The 24,539-nt window shown below is 34.5% G+C and overlaps 1 protein-coding gene across 10 annotated transcripts in view; it reads right to left on the bottom strand.

Annotated features, from left to right (window-relative positions):
* FUT8 (fucosyltransferase 8) overlaps window positions 1–24,539 on the bottom strand; it is a 324,493-nt gene that overhangs the window by 34,637 nt on the left and 265,317 nt on the right. For all 10 annotated transcript variants that reach the window (XM_030855266.2, XM_060294921.1, XM_030855259.2 and 7 more), the window contains one exon: window positions 23,981–24,218. In XM_030855266.2, the coding sequence (XP_030711126.1) occupies window positions 23,981–24,218 (238 nt within the window). The remainder of the gene's footprint in view (window positions 1–23,980; window positions 24,219–24,539) is intronic.

The raw sequence follows: 24,539 nt of genomic DNA, 5'->3' as shown, positions 1-24,539 counted from the left end.
TGTCCCTTGTTATTGCTGCTTGCGACCATTACTATCATTATAATAAAACATAGTATACTTTTTTTTTTTAGTTTCAGAGAATTTTCACATATTAGTTCAGCTTATTTGCAACAGAGCTCCTTATTCTCCTTAACAAGACCTACCTTCAAGAGAAACTATCTACCAGAGCCTAACCTATGGAAGTTTTACTGAAGCCTAAGCAACCTGAGGGGAGGGAAATATCCATCTCAAGTTCACTAAAAGACAGACCTAATCATAGGACTATAGAATACTTCCTTTCCCCCATGCCATATTACCACATCAATAGAGCTGCTGAATAATAACAAAGGATTACTGCTGAAAGAACTGCCTATTAAAGGAGTCTCTAAGAAAACCTAGAAAAAAAACCAAGAGAGATGAAAAAATGAGGACACTAGAGGAAAATTTAGCATCTGACACCACAGCTAATGGTAAACACAGCCTAACTCCTAGCCAGATAAACATAAAACCTCACACTAAAGGCCTATCTATTTCAGTTCAGTTTTTACCTAATACATCATGTCCAGTTTTCAGCAAAAAATTATAAGATATGCTAAAAGGCAAAAAAAGAAAATACAGACTGAAGGAACAAAGCAACCATCAGATCCAGACTCATATATGGCAGACATTTTAGAATTATCAGACCAGGAATTTAAAATAACTATGATTAATATGCTAAGAATTCAAATGAAAAAAGTGGACAAGCTGCAAGAAGAGATGAGTAATATAAGCAAAGAAATGGAAACTCTAAGAAAGAATCAAAAGAAAATGCTAGAAATAAAAAACACTGTAACAGAAATGAAGAATGCCTTTGATGGGCTCATCAGTAGGCTGGACATGACCAATGAAAGAATCAATGAGCTTGAACATATGACAACATAACCTTACAAAACTCATTGGAAAGAGAAAAAAAATGAAAAGGATGAAACAATATCCAAGAACTATGAGACAATTACAAAAGGGGAACATATATGTAATGGGAATGTAGAGGAGAAGAAAGAGAGAAAGGAAGAGAAGAAATATTTGAAGTAATAATGCCAGAGAAGTTCCCAAAATTAATGACAGACACCAATCCACAGATGTAGGAAGCTCAGAGACAAATACCAAAAAAATAAATCTATACCATGAATGTTATACTGAAACTATAGAAAATCAAAGACAAAATCTTGAAAGAAGTCAATGAGGTAAGGGGAAACCTTATCAATAAAGGAACAAGAATAAGAATTACATAGGCCTTCTATTCAGAAACTATGCAAGCAAGAAGGGGGTGGAATAAAATACTTAAGTTTTGAAAGAATGAAAACCCAGCTACTTAGAATTCTGTATTCAGTAAAATTGCCTTCAAAAGTCAAAAGGAATGAAGACTTTCTCAGACAAAAACTGAGGGAATTTGTCACTAGCTTCAGAGAGAAGGAAAATGATATGTCGGAAACTCACATATTCATACACATGTATACAGAAAACAGTATTAGAGAAGGAATAAATTAAAGTAAAATTAAATCTTTTCTTTTTCATATTCTTTATTAATCCAAGAGATAACAGTTTGTTCAAAGTAATAACAGCAACAAAATATTTGGTGGTCATAGCTTATAGAAAAGTGAAATAAATAATAACAATGCTTTAACGGATGGGAGGAAGGAATTGGGAATACTCTGTTATAAGGTATTTGAAGCGCTCATAAAGTGGTGGTATACTGTTATTTGAAAGTAGACTTGTAGTAGTTATAAATGTGTATTACAATCTTTAGGGCAACTACTTAAAAGAGAAGTTGTAATTTATATGCTAAGACAGGAGAGAAAATGGGGTTATATATAATGAGCAGTTAAAACCAAAGAAGGCAGATGAATAGAGGGAGATAATAAAGAAACAAGGTCAACACATAGAAAAGTCACAAGTATGGCTTATATTAATCCAACTTTATCAATAATCACTTTAAATGTAAGTGGCCTAAATACTCTGATTAAAAGACAAGGACTGTCAGAGTGGATTAAAAAGCAAGACCCAACTATACGTGTCTACTACTTTAAGTATGAAGACACAGAGACATTAGAAGTGAAGGAATAGAGAAATATATACTATGCTAACATTAATCAAAAGAAAGCTGGAGTAGCTCTATGAATTTCAAACAAAGCAACAAAAATTACCAGTGATAGAGAGAGGCATTATATAATGACAGAGGGTCAATTCTCCAAGAAGACATCACCATCCTTAAAATATATGTGCCTAATAAGAAGGTGTAAGATTATATGAGGTAAAACCTGTTAGAATTGGAAGAATAAATTCACTATTTATTTTAATTCGAGGATTATTCACAAATTCACTATTAGTTAGAGATGTCAACACCACTCAATCAGTAATTGCCAGAATCAGCAGGCAGAAAACCAGTACAGATATAATTGAACAGGAAAGTATCATCAATCAACTGGATCTAATTGACATTTATGGAATACTTCATCCAATAACAGCACAATGCACAGTCTTCTTAAGCTCACAGGGAACGTTCACCAAGTTAGATCATATTCTGGGCCATAAAACACACCTTAACAAATTTAAAAGAACAGATATCATGTGAAGTATGCTCTCAGACCACAATGAAATTAAATGAGAGATCATTAACAGAAAGATAGCTAGAAAATCCTAAGATATTTGCAGATTAAACAACACACTTATAAATAACACAAAAGTCAAAGAAGTCTCAGGAAATTAAAAAACTTTTTGAACTAAATGAAAATGAAAATAAAACATCAAAATTTGTGGGGTGCAGCAAGAGCAGTACTTAGAGGGAAGTGTATAGCATTAAATGCACAAACTAAAAAAGAAGAGCCAAAATCAATTATCCAACTTAGGAAACTGGAAAAAGAAGAGTAAATTAAGTCCAAAGTAAGAAGAAAAATATCACTGAAAATGAAAGTAGGAAAAAATAGAGAAAAATTAACAAAACCAAAAGCTTATTCTTTGAAAAGTTCAATGAAATGATGAACCTCTAGTCAGGGTAACCAAGAAAAAAGGAGAGAAGGCACAAATTACTAATATCAGTAATGAAAGAGGGACCATGGCTACTGAACCTGTGGACATTCAAAGGATAATAAAGGAGTATTGTGGACAACTCTATGCCCACAAATTCAATAACTTAGATAAAATGAAGCAATTCCTTGAAAGACACAGTCTACCAAAATTCATACAAGGAGAAATAAGTCATTTAAATAGGCCTATATTGACCAAAGAAATTGAATAAACAATTAATAACTTTCTAAAACAGAAAGCCTCAAACACAGATAGTTTCACAGGTGAATAATACCAAATATTTAAGGAACAAATGATACCAATTCTTTACAATCTGTTCCAGAAAATAGAAGCAGAGTGAGCACTTCCCAACTCATTTTATGAGGATATCATTACACTAACACCAAAACCACCAAAAGACATTATAAGAAAAGAAACAGGCCAATATTTCTCATTAGCATAGATACAAATTCTCAAGAAAACATTAGCAAATTAAATCTAATAATGTATAAAAAGAATTATACACCATGACTAAGTGGGATATACTCCAGGTTATTCAAGGTTCAACATTTGAAAATCAATTAATGTAATTCATCACATCAACAAACTAAAAAAGAAAAATCATGATAATATCGATAGATGCAGAAAAAGTATTCCACAAATCCAACATCCATTCATGATTCATGATCCAACTCAATCTTTAGATTTAGCACAATCCTAATAAAAATCCCAGCAAATTACTTTCTGGATATCAACAGTGATTCTATAGTTTATATGGAGAGAAAAAAGACTCAGAATATCCATGACTATTGAAGAAAAAGGCCAAAGAGCACTGATACTACCTGACTTCTAGACTAACTAAAAAGTGACAGTAATCAAGACAGTGAAAGAATAGACAAATAGATCGATGGAACACCACAAAGAACCCATAAACAGACCCACACAAATAAAGTCAACTGATCTTTGACAAAGGAGCAGAGGCAATCCAATAGAGAAAGGACAGTCTTTTCAACAAATGGTGCTGGAACAAATGGATATCCACAGGCAAAAAAAAAAAAAAAAAAAAAAATCTAGACACTAACCTTATACCTTTCACAAAAATTAACTCAACGAAGATCATAGACCTAAATGCAAAATGCAAAACAATAACACTTTTAGAAGATAAACATAGGGAAAAATCTAGGTGGCCTTTGGTTTGGCAATGAGTTTTCAGATACAACACCAAAAGTACCATCCATAAATGAAAAAACTGAAAAGCTGGACTTCATTAAAATTAAAAACTTTCACTCTGTGAAAGACATTGTTAGAAGAATAAAATGAAAAGCCACAAATGGGAGAAAATATCTGATAAAGGACTTACAACCAAAAATTTAAAAGAGCTCTTAAAACTCAACAATAAGAAAACAACCCTATTATAAAATGGGCAAAAAAGCTGAACAGAGACCTCACCAAAGAAGATATATAGATGGTGAATTAGCATATGAAATGATGTTCAACATTACAGGGAATTAGTACATTGCAAATTGAAACAGGATACCAGTACATGCCTATTAGAACGGCTAAAATATAAAACAGTGACACCACTAATGCTGGGGAGGATGTGAAGCAAAAGGAACTCTCATTCATTGCTGGTGGGAATGCAAAATGGTAGCGCTACTGTTACGGACTCAAAGTTTGTGTCCTCCCGAAACTGATACACTGAAGCTCTAACTTTCAATGTGATGGTATTAGGAAGTAGGGCCTTTGGGAGGTAATTATGTTTAAATGAGGTAATGAGAGAAGGCCCCAATGTTGGGATTATTGCCCTTAAGAAGAAGAGGAAGAGACACCAGAGCTTCCTTGCTCTATCATGTGAGGATACAGCAAGAAGGAAGCTGCCTACAAGCCAGGAAGAGGTCCCTTAAGAAGAACCAAATTTGCTGGCACTCTCATTTTGGACTTCCCAGCCTCCAAAACTGTGAAAAATAGTGTCCTGTTTAAGCCAGTCAGTCTGTGTTATTTTGTTGTAGCAGCCCAAGCAGACTAAGACAGCCACTTTGGAAGACAATTCGGCAGCTTCTTACAAAGCTAAACATAGTCTTACCATACAACTCAGCAATCCCTCTTAGGTCTTTACCCAAATTAGTTGAAAACTTATGCCCACACAAAAACCTGCACGTGAATGTTTATACCAGCTTTATTCATGACTGCCCAAAATTGAAAGCAACAAAGATGTCCCTCAAATAGGTGAATGGATAATGTTTATCCATACAATTCAATAATATTAGCAATAAAAGCAAATGCGCTGTCAAGCCACAAAAAGACATAGAGGAACCGTTTTAAAAAAAAAAAGCAGTCAGAAAAGACTTCATAACATATGATTCCAACTATATGACATTCTAGAAAAGGCAAAATTATAAAGACAGAAAAATCAGTGACTGACAGAGACGGTGATTAGGGAGAGGAGTGAATAGGTGGAACATGGGATTTTGAGGGCAATGAAACTATTCTGTATGATTATGTAATGGTAGACGCACGACATTATGCATTTAGCAAAACCCACAGAACTATACTACACAAAGACTGAACCCCAATGTAAACTAAAGACTTTAGTTAATAATAATGAATCAACACTGGTTCATCAATTGTAACAAATGTACCACATCAGTGCAAATGTTAACAATAGGGGAACTGGACCATGGAAGGAGAACAGGGAAGGGAAAAAGAGAGAACTCTGTACTTTCTAACAAATATTTTTGTAAACCTAAAACTGCTCTAAGAAATAAAGTCTATTAATTAAAAAATACAGGCATTCAAAAAAGACTACACATACACACACATATATTTAAGTCGTATTTTTATTTTCTTTTTATATTTTCTAAACTTTATGGGTTTTTCAACAATAGGTATTCATTGCTTTATATTTAAAAAAAATATTTAGAAATAATTATGCCAAATAGAAAGAGTACATTTAGCATTAAGTGAACAATATGATCCAGATGAAACTAAATCCAGAAAATTCTGATCTCTGACAATTTATCCAATTAACACAATCTCTAATCCTTCTTTTTCTTGTTTTATATTAATTAAAAATCATGTTACCTCCCCTTGGGATTGTTTTCTGGAGAGAACAAATGAGGAAAGTGCTTTAAAAATTAAAAACGAAGATACCACAGAAACTGTTAAAAATTATTAATGTTTAGAAAAAAATAAAGTCTTTCCTTTGACTGAAGAGGGAGCTAGGTCTGGGAAGGTTTCAATGAAACCTCTAACCAACTAATAAAGGCTAAACTTATCACAAATTACAAGCACAAAGGGAGTGTTCTATTAAATCAAAGGCTTTTTCAGTTGAACTGAAAGGATACGTGGAGAAACAGCTTAAACTCAATAAAGTATGAGTCATAAGTTACCTGAAACCTCTCCCATGGAAAGAAACTTGTTCTATCTCGAGGTATTTAATTTCTACTTCAGGGCAGATGCTTTCAAGTTCGCAACCTTAAGGATTTTCTGGTCAATATTGATACGAAGGCTATAATTTGATATAAGTGGAAATACAGCTTTCTCAAAGTCCTCTTTCTTCTATGGCAAACAGAGACATAAAATTTGCCCTTATATATAACAGTTTCCTACTCTTTGCTAATTGATAGAATTTTAAGGCTTAAAAGAAATCAAAGAGATAATCAAGCCCCTTTCTCTATTTATTATCTCCAGACTGTTGTTAACAAAACAACTTTTAAAATTAACAACATTAACCCTTTATTGAAATGCCTTTCATGTAATAATATGTCATATCCATTAACAGACCTCAACCATTCACTTAAGCCCATCTAAGTAGCTTGATCAGGTTCCATTAAAATAATGTACGGTTTCTTTCATTCCAGCATGACATAGCTAAAGATTTATTTCATATTGAACTTTTAAAAAAAATGGATTCAAGAACAGGTGTCTCAGGCTAGATTCGGGACTGCATAAATAAGCTTTGTGTTAGGGGATGATAAGAATACATTTAAAATTTTAAGTGAAGAATGCCAGGCACCAGAGGCAAAAAGCATGCAGTTTTAAAAAAATGCTAAATAAAGCCAGCTGCCAAAAAGGGCAAGCTCACTGGTGGTTACAGCTGTTCACCATGATGCAACAATAACACGAAAGTTCTCTATTTCTTGAGGTATGTCTTATCCGCTTGGTGGACTATGGCCTCTGAACATCATTTTTCTATACCCTGGGGTTGAACGAAAAGTTACTTTTTGCATGTCTACCATTTAATATTACCTACAATTACATCTCTTCTAATTAATTTAGGAGAGTTGACTGCATGATTCTTACCGTTCTATTTAATGGCCTCTGAGAGAATGTCAATTCTTCCATTTAGTGCCAAGAGGGAAAAATCTGTCCAAAACTCTGTTTTGAATTAGGAAATTGGGTATTGGATTGCAAATATGTGTTGTCTCTCATTCCAATGACAAAAGGGACTGTAAAATGACGAGTAAGGGAGAAAAAAAAGAGCCCGAGCTTTTACCTTCTCCTTATTTCTGGTAGTCACTAACCTAAACATAGAAAGGAGGAAGGACAGGAGAAAGCAATGGGCTTTTAAAAAAAATCCACAAACTGAAGTCTTTTTCTGTATCTCTTACCTGTGGTCCCTGTTACAAAATAGTATTTGATTAATTTAAATTAAACTAATTAAACATGGAGCTGAATAACAGCATATTATGTTTTACACTAAAAAAGCAATAGCTTTAAAATGCTAGTTTGCCCTTGACAACAGATAATTTTGTCAAATTATAGCTTGTGGAACCATTTATTTCCCTGTTATTTTAAAGAATGGCATGGCTAGATAGAGGGTTCAGACTATTTTTTAGCCACAATGCAAACATTTCATTCAAACTTTCTCCAAATGATTCTTTTTTTCCCCTCTTCTTTTAATCTGCTCAGCACACTCTAAAGACACAGGTAATTCATTTCAATGAGAGAGAACTGCAAAGCAGTCTATAAGAAATTTACAGAAGTGTTTTCTTATGCGTCTGTGGCCACTCCTGATTTTACTCAATTACATAGGTAAACACACTACTAAAATAGAGAGAAATATGTTTAAATAAATAGTTAAGGGCATATTACAGTTGTTATAGTAAAACATGCATTCGTCTTTTTGTTAAACTGAAAATGCCACTGAACACACATTTTTACATAAAATCTATTCCAAACAAAATATCTATATCAACACAAAAGACAGAAACCACAATTGCTATTTATCACTAATGTATATGTCTTTTCAGGCTAAGAAAAATGTTCAAAGAAGAGATTTCATTTAATCAAATGAGAAACATTTAATTTAAATGATCCACAGCAGACCAGGGAACAGTGATTTGTCCATATATACATTAATTACTTCAATACTAACATATTAATATTAATGATTCAGAAACAGAAGTAGCTTAAAGCTATTATCAGATTTTTTTTAATGTCACAAATATAGACATAACATTTATTATTCATACAATGGATGCCAGTCTGCACAAACTACAAAATTAGGGAATCTTTATGCCTCCCCTGCCTTTATTTTTGGTGTTTGGAATATTGTTCAACTGACACGGAGTAATTTATCCTTTTCTCTCTTTGAGAAAAATCCCTCCATATCCAACCATTTGATTAATAATTTAACTGTCATATTCTAAATTATGTTAGCAGAAAATGCATCTCCTGATGTAGTTTAATACTTTCCTGCGTGCTTAACTTAGAAAGTACAAATCTTTCAGGGTGACATTCATTGTTTACATCCCTGCCACTATTTACCACAAAGGGTTGAGTAATAATAACAATGCCAATCCTATGTCATATCCTCAATTTAATTAAAACATTCCTAACAAGCAATTCTATATTAACTTGACTACTTTTGCCCATGTTCTTCAAAAGCATGGTTACATTTATTTTTCGCAAATCATTGCTAATGTGTTATAAAATTATGTGTTGAATTCCTATAACTACAAAACCTATCACAAAAATTGCAATTACTCTGAATGTAAACATTGATTTTCAGTTTTACCTATTCAATGACAGTTAAGAATGAATGCAAAATGCAAGGTTTATTTAACTAAAGCACTAATATTTTCAGCTGAAATATATTGTTATTTTAAAGAAATACATTACAGCTGAAAAAATACCTGCACCTAGGCACCTTCTATCAGGTTTGTTTTGGAGTCCCTTGAGAAATGCAACATAATTAGCTCAGACTGATTTTTCAGTCACATTCTGCTAAAGGATGACTGAGAAGCAGATGGTTTAATGCTCTCTTCCATATAACTCAGCAAATCAGGGGCAGAAGGAAAAACAATGCCCAGGAGTTCTGATACTTTGGCACTACTCTAAGTAAGATGTAACAGGCACATAAGCATTTTTTATTACCATTCATCAAGCACTCCAAGTGTGCAGAATTCTATATCTAAGATTTCTGGTCATTTTACAATTTTTCCAAGACCAGTTCAAATGCCATTTCTTTTCATTCTTTTCGCTGGAATGACTGTACCTCCCAACCCTGGGACGGTTTATATCTTTGGTCTCTTGTTTATATCTTTATAACATCACTAACCACATGTTGCCTCATGAAACAGATTTTTTTAAAATGTTTGCGTTGATCTGCTATTTAGACTGGGAGCTTCTTGAAAACAGGAACTCTGTCTTAACCATCTACACTGAGATTGGCAAACTTGTCCTGTAAAGGGCCAGATAGTAAATATTTTACCCTTTGTAGTCCATATACATCAATGTCACATATTCTCCTTTTTCTAAAAACAACCATTCAAAAATGTAGCCAGCCTTATAAAACCAGGCTTTGGGGGCTATGGCTTAATGATTCTGAGCATTAATGTTTAAAGATCAGGTTCTGAAGTCAGACTGGGGATTTCTTATTACCTATGGCAAATTATTGACCTATATAAAATGTGAATAATGATAGCACCTACCATATAGGTTTATTGTGAATATTAAATAAGATAACATATGCAAAGTTCTTAAGCACTGTTACATGGTAAGGTTCACTAAATGTTAGCTATTGCTGTACATAATATTACTTTCATAATACCTGAGCTGGGAAAGTATTCAATAAATGTTTACTGAATCAAAGATATCCAAAGACACAGACATACACACATATAGTTGAGATTTTGTATAGGAAAATGCTTTAGTCCATAAGGTACTTTTAAACATAGCTATTTTTCAACATAGTATTTTTCAGTAAGGCCATCATATTTTTGAAACATTTTCCAAACATTTCTATGCCTACGATCTCATGTGCACTGCATCAGAAATCTGTGAATCACATAGATTAGGCTATATTTCTTTTAGTTGATAGATTTGGAAACGGAAAGTAAAATTTTTCAAGGATCATTTTGCTTAGAGGCAATTTAATTAAAAACAAAACCAAAAAACCAAGATTTCACACTAACTGAGTAACAGTTATTGGCCAGTACTATTAGGCAAAAAGGAGACAAAATAAATCAGACAAGAATCTCAAAAAAGTCACTATAAATGTAGTTAAAGAGACATGTAAACAAACTATTTAAATATAGTATATTCATAAGTGAGAACATGAGGTTAACTGGAGAGAAATATGACAAAGGAAGTGATACTAAAAGATAAACAGGAATTCATGGGGTGAAATGGAGGAAAGACATTCTAGAAAGAAGAAATATGTTCCCAGTATATAAATAAAAGTGCACAGAATTTTCAAGGAATAAATCTGTAGTTGAACTGGTGAGATCAGGAATCCTGGGCACATTTTGAGACATGGGCAGTAGCAGAAGCGGCTTATTTCTTGTATTCTAAGTAAGGAGTTAATATGTGTCTCTCTAGACACTGAGCAGCCATGGAAGTTTTTGAGAAACAAAGTCATATTTGATTTTGGCGATATCATTCTTCTGGCAGCGTGGAGAATGGATTAAAAGGGGATAAATTCTGAAAGCAGAGGGGATAGTTAGGAGACTATTGAACTAATTTTCCCATAGAGGGGTTAAGCATATGAAGACAACTTAAAGATAAATATACTTCACTATGACCTAGTAACACCACTTCTAAGCATAGGTCCAGCTTTCCAATTCACATGTCAAAATATCTGATGGAAGATAAAAACTTGAGGTGTAAGGATAGACATAAAAAGAGCAGTAGAACAGGAGAGAACAGAAATAGATCCATACATTGTCAATTGATTTTTGACAAAGGCACCAAGACAATTTGATAGTGAAAGGCCAGTTTTTCAACATGTAAGTCTGGAACAACTGGATAAACATACAGAAAACAATAAACCTCAACCCTTACCTCACACTACACACAAAAATTAATATGAGAGGGATCATAGACATAAATATAAAAGCTAAAAGTATAAGACTTCTGGAAGAAAAGATAAAACAGTATCTTTGCAACCTTAGGATAGGCAAAGATTTCTTAGGACACAAAAAGCACTAACTTTTTTAGTTATAGAAGAAAAGCAATTAACTGGACTTTAATAAAGTTAAAAATTTTGATCTTCAAAAGATACTGTTAAGGAAATGAAAAGGCAAGCCACAGACTGAGAGAAAATATTTGTAAATCATGTTTCTGTTAAAGAATCTGTACCTAGGATACACACATACACCCCTCCTATAAATTAAAAATAAAAAGTCAATTAACCCAATTTTAAAAATTAGAAAAGACTTGAACAGACAAGTGTATTGGTTACATTATCAAAACTCATTGAATTATACATTTAAGATCTGTTTATTTCACCATAAATTAATTTTATCTCAAATCAATAAGTTCATGGAAAAGACCAAACAAATTTAAAAAAACTATTCACAAATTTACAATGGTTGAAACAATATTTGTTTGTTAATTATTATTTTAGAGTAGGAGTCAGCAAACTTTTTTTGTAAAAAGCTAGATAGTAAACACTTTAGCCTTTGCAGGCCAGATGGTCTCTATTGCAACTATTCAACTCTGCCACTGTAGTATGAAAGCAGTCATAGACAAAATGTTAACAACTGGATGTGGCTGTGTTCTAGTAAAACTTTATTTCCAAAAACAGGTGGAGGGCTGAGTTTGGCTGAGGACCACTGTTTGCCAGCTCCCTTTTTAGAGCATAAGATTTTATTTGTAACACACCGCCATAGAGATCTCTGTAGCTTTGCCATATACCATCACCTCCCACGTGATAATATGGGCAGTAAAAATATCTTTTACATATGGTATGATGTGGAAAAGTTTGATAAGCACTGCCCTAGAGAAACTAACACATGTGAACAAGGAGACACACATAAAGATACTCAAAGATATATCTTTGTTTATAATGGCAAAAACGTGAAATAATTTAAACGTCCATCGATGAGGGAATCATGATACAAATGTATAAGAAAATACAACAGGTGAATGAACTAAATGTCCACTTATTAACACATATATAATACAAATGGGTGCCTCTAAGATGGTCATTCATGACAAGCCATAAGATAATAATCTTTCCTCTGAAATAGAGATATCACGTCACTTTTAAAATGTAGATATCATATTCTTAAAAGACTATCTAACCTTCTGAAGTCAATCCAGGTACTAATGGCTAGACATTTCCAAAGGATGCATATGGATGCCCTATATATTCTAAAATCTCAATTTGGGTGGCCCTATGGTTGGTACTGAATATAATCTAGAAAACAAGGGACACAGTGCAATGTCTCCTTTTGCCAGCCCTGTTATTGGGTATTCTCAACTGCATGGATCAAGACTGGCTAGAGATGGCAGCAGAAGCAGCTAATAAACCAGCCCGCTCCCCAGTTCCTACTGTCCAATTTCAGTGGACACAGCAAGATGGGCAGTGACAGCAGAGAAAAGAAAATACTGGTGATTTACCCTTTTTTCAACAGCTTTTTCCATTATGCCTTAAAATCCCATTGGAGTGTTCCAGGCTAGTTTATTCTTAGCCACAACCTAGACATACTACACAAATAGCTTCAAATACAATATTTAATACCCAAAAACTAGAGAGGAGAGGAGCATGCGTCAGTGCTTCAATACTGTGTTTTGGGCTGCTTAACTAAACATAATCTCTGCTGGTCTGAAAAACGTAGTTCCATCTAGTCAACAGACAGGTACCAGACGGATGGTCAGTCAAAGGCCCTCACTTTTATGTATTTCTAATTTTGAAATCTTCCATTGTTAGTGTTTGGAGAAAACTTCAATGAAGCCTATCTCCACTTTTAGGCAAGTAACTTGGAAATCAGCACCTTAGGTATGTTCAGATTCCTAAGCATTCATTTTGACACAGCTCAAATGGAGCAGAACCTTCACAGGAATTAATTTTTGATTCTTTTAGTATCACCTACATATTAGAGCTCCAAGACACCATGTTTTATTCCAAATCCTGCTTCTCCCTCCCCAAATCATCATTTATCAGCTTGGAGAGCTAAAGAACTAACTGAAGACTGACGTTTTGTAAGGAAGTTTCTCTGATTGGGGTCAGTGATGGCTTTAGCTAAGAAGGCAACCCAGTCCCCCAAAATAAAGGGAAACAGGCCAAGTTTCCTTGACAGGAGCATAGTCTAGTCCCTAATTAGCCTAGACGCTGTGATTTTACTGGACAAACTAAATAAAACCCAAGAGAAGAAGGGGATGATCTTCAGTTGGGCTGGGATTGCTGGGGAGCTGAAGCTGGCTCTCAGTGAAAGGATGAGCAAAGGGGATGGCTGTCTTCACCTTGCTCCTCCATCATAATTTCCCTCTTCTCTTTTCATTTATATTTCTGAATGAGTTTCATAAAAAGCCATCAAGTACTTCTAAGTTTCATTAATGTTGGTTGTTAAAGTTTCTTACAAGAAGCCCTGCTGAAATCCCATGACCCAATTATGCTATTTTTATTATTTCGCTTTGTTCCCATAAAACTAAAGTTGTAATAACAACATATAGGGTGATTTAGAACATAGAAAGCACTGTCAAATACAGTATCACTTTGAATCCTCATAACGACTCTGTAAGGTACATAGAACAGGTATTATGAAAGGTTGTGGGATACTAGTTAAAGTCACACAACTAATACCTTCTGATTTCATGTCAATGACATTGATCTGTCCTTGTAGACTATCCCTTTCCTCATTCTTTAAAGGCCCAGCTTATGCTCCCAATGATGCCTTTAATACCTTCAGCCAGAAACAGTTTCTCTATCTTCTGATGACCCACAAAATTCTATACCTCTCTTATGACACTTAACATATCCTATCTTTGTTACAATTATAGATCAGTGTGTCTTAATACACTCAGTGTAAGTTCCTGAAGGGCAGGGACTGGGTCTTATTTATCTCTCTATTCCCCACAGCAACTAGAAACACTCAAATTTTTACATGATGACTAGTGCACTTCCCTGCTTATGTGGGCGATCCACATATGTATAATTCCACCAAAGACCATGGGCTATTATTACTTCCTATTCCATAGAATTAGCCTATAATTTATATAAACCTGAGGAAGAGAGATAAGGAAATTCTAGATTTATATCATACCCAGAGCTCTGGCATATAAAACCAACCAAAAGGGCTAGGAGGCATTCTTAACTTTCTTTAGCATTTCAACAATTATCTTAATTATAGAATCATTCTAAACTTGAATGTGATCTACAGATTATAAACAAGTAAGACTCTTACCAAAATGCAACCAAATGATTGCATTTTGAAGAGAATATGAGAGAGAGAGAGAGAGAGGTAGGGTGGAGTGGGGAGAGATCAATGAACCAGGAGACTACTAGCTCATGAGAATAAAAGATTCTTTCCTTTATGAAAGAATTTCCTTTGGAATTCTTTTTTTATTCTTATCTCTATTTTTATTAAATAGATGCAGTGAAATTGAGATCATAGGTAAGAGGGATTTGCACATTATAAAATACCGTCAAATGTTATACATATACAGTTTGCATAATGACAATCTATATAGAAGTTTTAATAATGTCAATAATTTTATCCGACATTTATTGAGTACTCAGTGTATGTCAGGTACTCTTCTATGTGTCTGACATGCATTTATCTCATTTAATACTCCCAGTAAGTCTATGAAGGAAGTACTATTATTATTCCTATTTTACTTAAAAAATTTTTTTTTTATTGGAGTATAGTTGATTTACTATGTTGTGTCAGTTTCAGGTGTACAGCAAAGTGAATCAGTTATACATATACATATATCCACTCTTTTTTTTTAGATTCTTTTCCCATACAGGCCATTACAGAGTATTGAGTAGAGTTCGCTGTGCTATACAGCACGTTCTTATTAGTTATCTATTTCATATATAGTAGTGTGTATATGTCAGTCCCAATCTCCCCCACCACCATCCCTTGGTAACTATAAGTTTGTTTTCTACATCTGTGACTCTACTTCTGTTTTGTAAATAAGTTCATTTGTATTCTTTTTTTAAAAAATTCTTTACAACAGGGGTCCCCAGACCGATACCAGTCCGGGCCGTGTTGGGACCCGGGCTACACAGCAGGAGGTGAGCAGTGGATGAGCGAGCGAAGCTTCATCTATATTTACAGCTGCTCCCCATCACTTGCATTACCACCTGAGCTCTGCCTCCTGTCAGATCAGCGGCAGCGCTACATTCTCATAGGAGCACGAACTCTACTGTGAATTGCACATGCGAGGGATCTAGGTTGTACGCTCCTTATGAGAATCTAATGCCTGATGATCTGAGGTGGAGTTGAGGCAGTGATGCTAGTGCTGGGGAGCAGATGCAAATACAGATTATCATTAGCAGAGAGGTTTGACTGCACAGAGACCATAATAAATCAACTGCTTGCAGACTCGTCTCAAAACCCTATCAGTGAGTGAAAAGAAGTTCAGGGCTCCCACTGATTCTGCATTATGGTGAGTTGTGTAATTATTTCATTATATATCACAATGTAATAATAATAGAAATAAAGTGCACAGTAAATGTAATGCACTTGAATCACCTCGAAACCATCTCCCCCACCACGCAGTCTGTGGAAAAACTGTCTTCCACGAAACTGGTCCCTGGTGCCAAACAGGTTGGGGACCGCTGCTTTACAAAGTTCCACTAGAATGTTTAAAACATGACTTAATTTATAATAATTCAATTTACAGCAGATCTTTAAGAACACATAACATAAAAGGTGTATCAGTACTTACAAAAACACTGATAATTTCTGAGACAGGTATCAAGGTCATGTGGCCCAGACATTCCCACAGGAAATCCAGAGCACCTGGATTCTATTTCTAGTAGCCTTGGATAGGTTCTAAATAGACTTAAGAGGATATTTCAGAAACTTTTCCAATGAAACTGTTTTCACTCCACAATGACTCTGATGCTAATTATGTACTGCTACTTCCTAAATCATATCTCTTTTAATCTCTGAACTCATTCTACCAGATCTTTGTCTAAAAAGAGCAGGTTATATTGCTAAAGAAAATTCATTCTTATTGATAGACTATTTTCTTAAAAAAACAAAATCTACAATTTAGTAAAAGTGCCTCACACAGCTTGCAGGGTAATAGTTTCAGATTTGGACCAGGATGCAGGAGAGGTGGGTTTTCTTTCTTTCTTTTATTACATTTATTGTGCTCTGGTCAAGTGTTTGACATTGTGTAAATAACCCAGAAGACCTAGATTCTGCTACCATCTGGAGTCTCCTTCAAGATAAAATAAATAGCTAAAAATTTGAACACAGAATAGTACTTCTTAAAGTTTTCCTCCAAAATGCTCCCAACAGCAGAGGAGGGTAAACTTATAGTACTGAGGATATGAAGGCTGCACTAAACCTATGGGCTGAAGTCTGATGTTTCATCAAAATTTTCATTTTACACCATTGTATAACCTGTTTGTTTTATTATCTGAAAATGATTTAGCTTACATATTAGCAAATAAAACTGATAGTCCAGAAGAATGTACCATGTTTATCCTGGCAGTTTGCAAACCTCTGACTCACTTTCCCCAGGTTTACTCATAACTCGAAAGGAAAAGCATTTGTAGGATAAATACGGAAATAAACATCTATGGTTGTGTTTAAGATGTGTGGGTACTCCGGGCAAAACTGTTGTGTGGACGAAGCTTCAGCTCCCTATTCCCATACTGTGTAACTATAACTGAGATACCATAGATATCCTCCTCTCTCCTGAAGTGGGAAGCTGAAGATAAAGGAGATATCATAGTGAAAGGTAGTTTGAGTTCTTCTGCAATACACATATATTCTAACTGGTATTTTACATTCCTGAAACAAAAATCTTCCTTTCTTTTATGGACCATGAACAGCAAAACGAGTCTTATATAGGCTGAAATAAAAGTCTTTACGTACCTGCAGTGATATGTGTTTAGGTCAGTAATTCTCAAAAGAGTAAGGTGTAGGGCAGAGAGACCTATTAGAATCTTGAAGCTGGGATAGCGAGCTTTTCATCTACGCATGGTACCAATGCTGTCTTCAAATCTCCCTGAACCACCACCCCTTCCCCACAAACACAGCCAGTTTTAAAATCACTAACTATAGTGAGCTACTGTTATAAGTGGGAGTATACCTTCTATCTCAGGTGTGTTGGTATAGAAAAAAATATTAAGGTAGCTGCAGAGAGACTCTCTGACTAGTTCAGAATTTTACTATGATTAAACGGTGGGTTTATTAAGCACAGAGATATTTTAGCACTTAGAGGTTACTCTCAGAGGTTATTTAATTTTACTGTGATTAAATGGTAGGTTTATTAAGCACAGAGATTTTAGCACTTAGAGGTTATTCTCAGAAGTTATTTCTCCTCTCTGGATCTCTTTCAATTTTTCCATGTAACTTTATGATTTTAAAAGGGAAAACTGTCTATGACGCTCTTATAAAGGCCTAGTTTTCATCTTAGAGAAAAAGGATAACTTTTCTATTGTTACAGATTATAATCTAATAATGTATTCTATTATTATGTTTTTGTTTTAAAATTTGGGGACCAAACATAGACAGTGAAAATAAACTGTATGTGAAAATCATCTTAATACCTTTTATAGCCCTTAATCATTTTCCCTTGTGATTATAGCCCTATAAAAGTGGATAGGGAGATAGGTACTGAGTATCATGAGCTTTCTTAGGATGAAACTGAGGTTCAGAAGCTATAATTAACTGTTGAAGTTCAGAAAGCTAAAAACAACAGAACTAAGATCAGACATGGGTAACTCAGAGACCAGTATCCTTTCCTCTTCCTCATATTACCTAAACAGAGAAATAAAGACATTTTTGCAGCACAAGAAATCTAAAATATTATGTGTACTTATTTCATGTTTCTACTAATCAATCACCAAAGGCTGAAAATACTATTACTGTAAAAAATACTACATAGAAGTGTGTCCATAGCCTATCCTAATAGGTATGTCTATAGATTATCAACCATATTATTAGTTTATCAATCAGTCCATCTGAGATAGGCCATTATGAAGGATACAAGCTTGTTAGATTATTTAGATGACTCCAATAGACATCTGAGTAGTTTTGTAAATGTTACAAATACTAGTTTCACAGGAAAAAGTTAAAGTATAATTTAATTTGTGTTCAGCTTGTTAAAGATTTTCCTTTTGACCTTAGTGAGATATTTGCTTAAACGATAGAACTAACATATGATCCAGCAATCCCATCTCTGAGTAATATACCCAAAGGAAATGAAATCACTATCTTGAAGAGATATCTGCACCCCCATGTTCACTGCAGCATATTTACAATAACCCAGACATGGAAACAACTCAAGCATCCACTGATGGATGAAAGGATAAAGAAAATAGTATATATATACACACACAATGCAATATGATTCAGCCGTGAGAAAGAAAGAAATCCTGCCATTTGCGACCACATGTCTAGGCCTTGAGGATATTACACTAAGTGAAGTAAGTCAGTCAGAGAAACACATGCACTGTATGATCTCCCTTGTATGTGGAATCTAAAAAAACAAACTCATAGGAACAGAGAACAGATTGGTGGTTGCCAAAGGTGAAAAGAGGTGGGGTGGGGGTGGGGAAGGTAGGGGGGAAAAGGGTGACGGTGGTCAAAAGGTACAGGCTTCCAATAAAAGGACATATAAGCTCTGAGTATGTAACATACAGCATGGTGACTATAGTTAACGATACTGTATTGTATATTTGAAGGTGACTAAGAGAGTAAATCTTAAAAGTTCTCATTACAAGAAAAAAAGTTTGTAACCATGTGAGGTGATGGATGTTAACTTATGACAGTAATCTTTTTGCAGTATATACATACCAAATCATTATGTTGTATACCTTAAACTAATACAATGTTTATATGTCAATTATATCTCAATAAAATTAGAAAAAAATTGCTCAACAAACGTGGAAGACTAAATTACCTTCCTATTCTCTCTATAAAAAGTGGTAATGCAAAATTGTTATCATACGGAGATTACCCAAATTTTAAATAAAATGCAGGAAAAACAGCATTACAGAAGTGCTTTAGGCAGTTAATAAAAATATAATGTTTTTTTCTGGAGTATGAGTTTGTGGTATTTGTCAGCTTTCAAAACTTTACTGAGTGAACGCTAAAAAATATTAAAAATGAAATTTTTAATTAAAGAGTTATGGCTCCTAGATGACACCAAGAGCCAACAGAAAGCAATCCGGCTTCTAACTTTGCCCAATCTCCGAAGCAAAAGCAAAACAAAGAGCTCTGACACCTGAATTAAAACCTGGGTTTTAGGGAGGAACACAATCATACAACCATCCAAACGGAAACCCTATAAGTAACACGTGTTTTCAAAATGAAACATAAGTCTCTCAGTATTCAAACTTTACAACGAACTATTTCTAGTTTCCCCAATGACTTGATGTTCTCTTGCCTCTTTTCACATGTTGTGCCCAATGACAGAAAATTCTTCTATCATATCTCTACCTGGCTGACTCCCACTCATACTTTGGGTCTTAGCTTAAAAATCACTTCCTCCAGAAGAATCCCAAATACATGTTAGATATGTGCTTCAGAGTACTATGGACTTACCCACATCACAATACATTTTAATTGTTCATTCAAGTTGTCTACCTTTCCCCCTAGGCTGCCCCTGACAGCATGTAGTCCAGCATGGTGCCTAGCACATAGCAAGTACTTTTATTAAATTACTTCTAGTTTAAGGTTGCCTCCATGTAAGGATGCCAACTAAAACTCTTTGACCAAAACCTTTTTTTCAAATGAGGTATGGAGAGAAGGTAACCATCCAGTTTAGGTAATTAAATACAGCAAGTGGCAATCTACTTAAACATGCACTTAAATCAGACACCTCTAGGGCATTAAATTTTATCGTATTTACAAACAGTTTCTTACTAGTCATTATTTTCATTTAAAAGAAAGCTTTTCAATTAGATTTATCAAATTAAGTAATTCAGTTCAATTTATGACAATCAAATACAAGAGAAGGAAATGCAAACACTCAAATGGTTTAACTGCTAATCTGAATAAATGTGCAATTTTTAGAATGGAAAAAATAGTGGAGAACTGAGTTTAAATAGCTGAGGTGCCCTATTGCTAAATCATTTATTCAAGAGTATTTTTCTAGCAACTAGAAAAGCATCTTGGAAGCTGGTTGCCATACATAGCCTAAAACAGTCAAAATACTTTTAAAAACAAATCAATTTTTGTTGAAAGATACTTCAAACTATTAAATACCAATATTCCCATTCTGAATTATCATAAGGAATCTAGTTGGAAGAATCGGGTCTATGAACATGTAGTTAGTTCAGGTTTAGGAAATATTTTGCGATACAGAAGAATAACTGACCATTTTATCAACAACTTTAGAACAGACAGGACATCTATAGGTGACAGGGAAACGATATTACTAACTGGAAGCATAATTTCTAATATTCTGCTTCACGAAACCAAATTATACTACAAAGGATACGGTTTCATACACAAATATAAAAAAATGAAGGAGAAAAAAGGAACTCAACTTACACCAAGGCATGATTTGGCTATTCAAATGATCAAACGTGCATACTAATTCCTGTGCTGGTGACAGATTTGAACAGAAGTCACTAAATTCCACCTGTAAACACATCATGTCAAGTGTGTATGAACAATAATAATCTCATGGCAGTGGTGCCAAGGGAAATATCCCAAGGTTCTTTGTACAAGTCAGAAGAATAACAGATTTAGTTGATTTATGGCTAACTGAAGGATTAATGTTATGAAATTTCATTCTGATTCCTCTGATTCTAGAAATAGGTTAGTTTCTCCAAAAGGTACATATACAGATAATATACATAAACAGATACAGAAGTGGATGGCAACCATACTTCTCATAAAAATGAAAGTATTCTAAGTTCAAACATAAACTTCTTCCTTCTTTTAGATATAAGATTAGCATCTAAATTATTTTAGTTATAATGAGTTCTGCAAGAATACTGAAAATAACTGCTAGTTTAATTAACTAAAGGTGTCCAATAGGCACAGTTTAATTCATTAGCATGGAGAAAAACATATGATTTTATATAATACCTGCAGTTATAAAGGAAGTATCTATTTAATTAAAATTATAATTCTATGCTGCCATGATAAAATGATTTCTTTGATCAAGGACGGCAAATGACTAAGAAGAAAATACCATTGGTAACTCTTCAGTATCTAAAATTATATGAAAGATTTGGAAAAAGTTACAGAATAGGGGGAGGAAAGAGGACAGAGATATTAAATTCATCATCTTATTTAGTTCCCAAACATTCAGGACAGTTTCTAATCGTTATTCTGCTAAGTAAGGTGTTTGACATGAGCTTACTAGGAAAGACTTAGACTGGATGTAGGTAGAGTGAACGTACTAACCAGAATTCTGTCATTTGTAAGCTGTGTGATCTTGGAAAAGCCACTTAGTATCTACCAGGCCTCAAGATTCCATATAAATAAAGGAAGGATAATTTCTAGAACCTGTTTAATTGTAATGTCAAGAAATTCTGAATGCTTCAAATTCAAGCCATTGTTAATCTTCATGTTCTGTAGTTGCCACTACAGACTACAAGATGTATGAGGAAGGCTTACAATCAAACAAACCAAGTACCTAGTTGTAACATATAGGCATGGCCAACCTACACACTGAATTTGACAAGTCTAGTAAGGCTAACCTTTTACTTTTTTATTAACTGACTGCTACTCAGAAAGCTGCCTCTCCCTAGAAACAGTGAAACATAAGAACTTTGTCCTACGCTGGCTATATGCTTCCACAATCAAAGAAACTTGAAACTGAACTAAGTTCACAAAATGAAAAAGTTAGCCACAGTGAGACTAACAGAGTTGCTTTTCCTGTATCTTCCTAACCTTGACATCTAATCTGTACCAGCTATAAACTACAGACCAGTCAATGGAAGAGGTAACCTCAAAACTAAAACTCAGGTAGGTTCTAGATGAAGAGGTTCACTTTAAAATTTGAAGTGAGCTACAAAGAAAGACATATGTTGATATACCGAATAAGGTTCCTAAATAATCCTACGGAAAACAAAACTCATATCACAAGATAATACTTTAAATCCATATAGCACATTTTATAGAGCAACTTAAAGCATTTTATAGAAATTACCCAATTGACTTTCTTGACACTTCTGTGAAGTCAAGTATTACCTGTATTTTCCAAAGAAGGCAAAAAGAAACAAAGGAACTAAAGTTACTTACTTTGCCAATGACATAGCTCTCCATTGCACATCTAGGGTTTTAACTTGTGACAAAAGGTGCTCAGCTCCATAAGAAATTACATTAACTGAAATGCCTCAGCATTTTGAAAAATACTGGACTTCTCACAAGAAGTGAGTGCAGAGATAGTGTACTGACTTACTTAGCATTTCACCTGGTCACTTAGTTCAGTATCTGCCACACTGTCGGCACTCAATGAATAAGGGCTACTAAAGATAGCTAACAATTACTAGAGCTCATATATCAGGTACTGTGCTAAGTGCACTATACATATTAGTTCATTTACCTCAAAGAGGTAAGTAAATTATTACTTTTCATTTTACTGATGAGGAAATGAAGGCCTAGGTTAAGTAACTTGCCCAAGATTACAAAATGATACAGCAAAGATTTTAACAAAGGTAGCCCAACTTGGGACCTTGTTTAAAGATTGTCGTTGTAGAAAGAAGAGACTAGCAGTAAGAAACTCTATCTATACTCTATTCCCTGTTTCACCAAGTCCTTGGAGAGAAGAGAAATTTCTTGCTAATCTTTGTATCTCTTCTCAGGCCTAGCATGGTACCTTAATCACATTATTCCTCATTAAATGTTTCCTGAATAAAATTAAAATCACATGAACAAATTAGGCTTCATTGTCCTCAATTGTAAAATGGAGATAAAGGTACCTGCACTGTCTGCCTAAGTAGTTCTCATAGTGTGGTCCCTGGACCTGGAAACTTTGTCAGAAATGCAAGTATCAGGCCCCACCCCAGGCCTATTGAATCAGAAAATAGTATTTTCTGACTCAAGGTGATTCTCACACATGCTGACATTTGAGAACCACCAGTCTACCTTAAAGGATAATTTGGAGGATCAAATGAGTAAAATAATGTGAAAGCACCCAAAAAAGTGGAAGTATATCATCATCATAATCATTAAAAGAGTAAATTATGTTCCTTGAAAAAACTTAGTGATTTTGCTAGATCCAGATAAAAATGAACATCAGAAATGAAATTATCATGAGGGAATTCCCTGGTGGTCCAATGGTTAGGACTTTGCACTTTCACTGCAGGGGGCATGGATTTGATCCCTGGTCGGGGAACTAAAATCCCAACATGCTGCGTGGCACAGCAATAAAAAAAAAAAAAAAAAAGAAGGAAGAAATTGACCATGAAACATTTTGTGAATAAAAATTATTATTCCAGATTTTATCTGGATAATGTATAGCACTCACTGGATGCAGAGAAAAAGACGACTGTAAGCCATAAGGTTGTACGTAGGAATCTGATAACTTGGTTATGCAGTGGTTCAACACAGAGAGATGACAAACTACACAGGCTTCTTACCTGACCAGTGTCCAGTGGAGATGCCAGATCTGTCTGTGCAGGTCTCACTTACAGGTCTAAACACAGTTTCCCATCCCCCAGTAGCATAGCGCCAATTGTGAGATTCCAAGATGAGTGTTCGCTGGGTGCCATATGCAATCATGAAGCAGTAGACCACATGATGGAGCTGACAGCCATAGCCACAGCCTTTGTTGATATTACACACTAGTTTCTTGGCTTTGCTGCAGTCCTTGGGATTCTGTCAGTAAGGAAGAGAAACAAAGGTGAAGATTAGCTGTACTGAGAGGTTAACTTCTCTTTATAGGTGACAAATGTCAAAAATCATATAATAAGCCAGGACTAATCCAGTATATCTTATTAATTAAGCAAGGAATTCAGCTTTAAATTATATTTCAAAGAATCCACTGAAGATTTTATGTGCATACTTACGGAGATGGCAGTGAAAAACACCAGTTACTTTGGAAACATCACTAAACAAACATGGAATTAAGCAGTTACGTTTTAAAAAATATTCTTTCACTTCTCTATCACTCAGAACATGCAAGTATGATCTTCTCTG

The sequence above is a fragment of the Globicephala melas genome, chromosome 2, assembly GCF_963455315.2.
Source record: "Globicephala melas chromosome 2, mGloMel1.2, whole genome shotgun sequence".
Taxonomy (NCBI): domain Eukaryota; kingdom Metazoa; phylum Chordata; class Mammalia; order Artiodactyla; family Delphinidae; genus Globicephala; species Globicephala melas.
The sequence above is the reverse complement of the archived record's forward strand: the minus strand, read 5'-3'. Positions and strand labels throughout refer to the sequence as shown.